At 40.4% G+C, this 5,013-nt stretch overlaps 1 protein-coding gene across 1 annotated transcript; it reads left to right on the top strand.

The window, feature by feature from the left end:
* The first annotated feature begins 1,931 nt into the window (after nucleotides 1–1,931).
* LOC147855932 (uncharacterized) lies at nucleotides 1,932–3,806 on the top strand. Its single transcript, XM_087329034.1, has 2 exons — nucleotides 1,932–3,161; nucleotides 3,306–3,806. Exons 1-2 carry the CDS (start codon nucleotides 2,174–2,176, stop codon nucleotides 3,428–3,430), a joined length of 1,113 nt encoding a protein of 370 aa, XP_087185160.1. The 5' UTR covers nucleotides 1,932–2,173; the 3' UTR covers nucleotides 3,431–3,806.
* Nucleotides 3,807–5,013: the final 1,207 nt, after the last annotated feature.

Raw genomic sequence — 5,013 nt, 5'->3', positions numbered from 1 at the left:
CAAATCTTATCAACTTGAAGTCTTTGGGGAGTATGTTGCAAGAATGCTGGTGAAGACAAATGATGGCCGATAGCAAAATGAAGAACCTCTGCTCTATTACCAGATGTTGTAAGTGAGGTTGTTTGTATGCGGAAAAAGAAACAACACTGTGAGATTGAAGAACAACAAGTTGGTGTAAACAAGATCAAGAAACAGAATGTAAGGAGAGAGATAGAGACTACGCATATATTATTCAAAAATAGAGTTACAAAATAATGGCGGCAACCAACATCTTACCCAAACTAGGTTACAAGTTCAATTTTATATCAACTAAACTAGGGCAACTGCCCTTTGATGTAATTACAAAAGTGACCTAGTCTGCTTTGTCCATATGGGACAATGTGAATACAACCATTAAACACTGGTATTCAACAATAATGCTATGAAGGTTATGTTGTTTAGAGCTAGGTAGCAATATAAAATAGGGGAATTAGTGGATGATGAAGATGAACTTGACCTTTTCAAGACAACTCCTGCACACATTGAACGACATGGGGAAGGTACATTCTTTACACTCAAAGAAGATGAATATGAAGGGGATTGGTTATTTTAGGCCAATTCTTAATTGTGTTGATAGAAAATCCGTCATGGAAAAAGGAGAGGCACAAAGGGTTCTGAAGAAGGCGTATAAATACTTCCTTTGAGGAAATTTCTGGAAGCACCCAGGATGAGCACACCGTTGAGAATAGTTTGCAAGAAGAAGACCAAAGGAAATTGGTATTTGAGTATCACGAAAGTCCTTGGGCAAGGCATATAGGTATTTGGGGGACATTCTCTAAAATAAAAGGGAAGTATTGGTGGCTAGGGATGTACAAAGTTGTGTCACACTTCGTTGGAATGTGTGAAAGTTGTTAGATGTACTCGAATATGCGCCACAAGGATGAACTTTACCCGACTTACCCTTTGGCTCTGCATTTTAAATGGATGGTGGACTTGGTAACAATGCTGATGAGAGTGCCTCATGATGAAATACGTGGTACTTGCATCGGAAAACCTCACGAACCAAGTAGAAGGAAGGGCTCTAGGAAATAAGACCGCTGCCACTATCTTCCCTACACATCCAACAAACACTACTTAACTAGGAAGTTCAAATCATAGCTATCAAGATCATATGTATTTGCAAATATGTATATAGGGAAGCTTTTAGGTGTGCTTTTATGTTTGAATAATCATGTGTGTGTGTGTATAATGCTATGAACGATGTTGTGCAATGAGAAACCAAATGCCTAGCAGTGATGGAAAAACCAAAGAATAAAAATATTCTCTCCTAATGAGGTTTAAACTATGATCCATCTACTTAATATCTGTGGCTTCAGAATATTTGACGAACCGATACGAAAACAATTGTGGTAGAGGATCAAAATTGGAAATACCAAGCTCATTTTTCGTTTTTATTCATGGTTCATAATTCAATGGAGAAAAGGCCATCCCACTAACATACAATATATTAAATCCTTGGTGAAAAATAGAGCAATAGAATGATTGTATAGTCATAAACAACATTATAAAACGAGGGAGTGTTGGCCACTATTTCAAAAGAGGCAACCATTAGTGACGTTTACCATCTACATGACACTTCCAAGGGTGGATCAAGTTTTTAATATTGAACATGGTACTTAACTTTTTGCCAAATATGCACATATTGTGATTATAGGTTTTCTTGGTGCATTCTTCACTTATAAGATGTTGGCAAAAGTATTAAATTGTTATATCATATCAAAGCTTCAAGGAATGAATAAGATACAACCGAGATAATATCTTATGCCCATATAAACACCTGGTCAAACCGAAGGTGGGGGGGAGGGGAGGAAAGGATAATGATTCCATTTTATACTTAGTTTTCCAAGGAGACTTGTATGAGTCAAGGATAACAATAGTTTCTTTATGGAAAGGCATATTCCGTTTTCCCTACAATAATGAAGTTTTCCAAAGTCGATTAGACTGGTTCTCAAATTAGTTTCACTTTTTTTGGTCTAAAGTCTTCACTTTATTAGAATTGGTCTTCCTTGTGATGACTGACTTGACAGTATATTTGACTCTCTGTTCTTCATCTAACCATTTTCATTGGCCCTAAACTTGACATTCATTGTTGATATTCATTTCATTTCAAGCACTCATTGTTGGCAGTCTGTCTATGTTAATGCATAATAAGGGTGTGATGGCCTGGGTGCTCTATGCATTCTTCATTTCTGTGATCCTCACCTCCTTCACTTACAATGGGGACATCAAGGAGAGGGGGGGTTTCTTGCAGGCTCAGGCAATCAACATCACGGATTACATCTACGGCTCATGCGACAGCAGTGTATACTACGAGAACACAACTCACTTCGCCAAGAATCTCCTCGCAGTCTCGGATCTGCTCAAAAACAGCTCCTCATCGAGCTCCTCGGGCAGCTTCAACTCGTCCGATCCCGCGAATGAGACGCAGAGCGCGTACGCCACATACGAATGCCGAGGAGATCTTTCGTTGGCCGACTGCAAGGCGTGCTTGCAAGCATCCCTAAACTACTATTGCTCGCACAACGGGAGCGGACATTCGATGGTAGTCTCCGCCATGACTATCATGTTGCGGGGTTGCTACTACCAATACAGCAATCAGCCCGACTATCTGCAGAAATTGGTGAATGCCACGGACACGAGGTTCGAGTCATGTGATACGGCACCCGTAGCCGCAACTCAGGCGGGCGTGATGCCTGCCATTCAGCTTTTAAGGCAGACCGTACCATACCGGCCCAATTTGTATGCGTCCGTAGCCGTAGTAGATGTCCAGAATATCTACCCGCCCATCTACGCGCTTGCGCAGTGCCTCTCATTCCTCACTACGGCTCAATGCAGTGAATGCCTCAATCTCAACCCCTCGAAGACCTGCACCGCCCCGCTCTATACTTATACCGATGTCGGAATCTACTTCCCCGAGTGCTTTTACATATTCAATACATCGTTAACCGTTGCATTTGACTCCGATTACACTGTTTTTAGTGTGAATTATTCAATGCAGTCGCCTCCCCCTTCTCCTTCTCCGCCTTTGCCACTACCTCCTCCTCCTCCTCCTCCTCCTTCGCTTCCTCCACCGCCTCTTCCTTCCCCACAACCGTCCCCGGCATTGGAAATTCTTCCACAAGGTAAGCCTTTTATCAGACACTACCCATTAGGGTGGATGTTTCACCATTTAGATCTTAGAATGTTATTTTTGTAGTGACCCCTTCAAATCTATATGGATCCCTAGTGAACCTAAATTCTAACCCTTGATGCACCTCGTGTTTCAGCTCCGGCTAGTAACAAGCGCGTCATCGTGGGTGTTTCGGTGGCCGGAGGTGCGGCCATCCTTCTAATGTTGTTTATTGCTCTTGCATTTGTCTTTTATCGCCGTAGTAGGGTGCCCACAGTGTGAGTTTTTCGTGGGATCGGTAAAGTAAATGTTGCTAGGCAAATGTCCATGGGAACTAACTTGTCCCATGTTTTGTTATATTATTAGCCAAACGAAATTTCGTATATAGCCAATGGCCATTATAAAATTTCTTTTTGAAAGTTTGGTGCTTCGAGCTCTTTAACCCACATGGCATGGATTGTGGCAAGATAAAGAAAAGTTGTCTTCTTCCTCCGTAAATGGAGGCATGTAGAATGAAATGCACACGTGCTCGAGCAAATCACATTGACTTTGCACTTCTTATCATACCTTGCATAATGAGTAAATAATACTTTGTAAAAGATGTTCATAAGATGTTTCCTTGTATCATAAGTTATCAAGTATTGCTTACTTTTTGAAACCTTTTATGTTTTATGTTCTAGCATGGTGCATCTCGAATTACAATATTTCCATGAGTATTATGAACCAAATTTCCCTTTCTTGGGGACACATTGATTCTTTTCACTTCCTTGTATATATGTAGTTGCATTACAAAAGAGCAATGTTTCAATTAGAAGGGGATCATTCAAAAATATCTAGTCACACATTTCTCAACGTAGTTCCCCAATGTCCTGCTTTGCATTTATAAAACTTTATAGAAAATGGAGCCCATGACCCATGACATAAGGAAACATGAACCTTGTTAAGAATTTATTACTAATCAATAGTCCAACTAAAAGTAAAAGACATAAGGTAAAGAGATGTATCATGTGAAACCATCCCTAGATAGGGAATAAAATAATAATGAGTATGTAGGCCAAATGTGCCAACAAAGTATTCATGAAAGGCAAGATTTGTAGTTTTGCAAGAATAACTATTATTAAATATTTGATTTCTCATAGATAAATTTTATTTATGAATACATAGTCAAAAACCACTAAAACAAAACCACATGCAAAAACCATGGTTTCAATGGTGGAAGCCCATGACTCATCGTGTCTCGTTCAAGTTCCTAGAGATCACGATCACATTTTACATGCACTTGCATAACTTCGCAACATCGGTTTTAGGAATCTCATATTTGGCAATGGGAATTGTGTGAATGTAAACGTGTGAAAACATTAGATAGAACCGGCTCAACTGGATAGCAACAAAGAATAAGATGAAGGTTTAATGGAGAAGCTTAGTATACAAAGAGTATATGTGGGAGAGACAGAGAGAGTTGAACGTAAGCGTAGATTCAAAATAATGAAATTACTTTGTAACTCTATACATACAACATGCTAAACAACACTATTTATACAAGTCCATCAAGGATTGACAGAAGTACTGATAGGTACTTCAATATTCCTACGTGCGATTGACACTAACTACGAGACAATGATTACCTAGTAGTCTAGGCTATTACTAAGCTTTCGGTTCTTGCTCGAATCAGGCTCTCCGATCTGGCCGGTTATTTCCGGATACCATTTGGATGCCGAACCGGATCCGGTTGAGCTTGCTCGCTCAACACTCCCCCTCAAGCTCAACTTGAGGTCGGATCGTGGTGTTAGTGTCCACGACAGCCGGTTCTTCTACCCGGCTCCTTCTACCGTTACTCCGCCTTGCTCGTGCTCTTCATCTAGTCC

This window comes from Azolla caroliniana, unplaced genomic scaffold (assembly GCF_043228905.1).
Source record: "Azolla caroliniana isolate FFs.n. ecotype wild unplaced genomic scaffold, voAzoCaro1.0.p SCAF_13, whole genome shotgun sequence".
Taxonomy (NCBI): Eukaryota; Viridiplantae; Streptophyta; class Polypodiopsida; order Salviniales; family Salviniaceae; genus Azolla; species Azolla caroliniana.
This window is presented reverse-complemented; position numbering and strand designations above follow the sequence as displayed.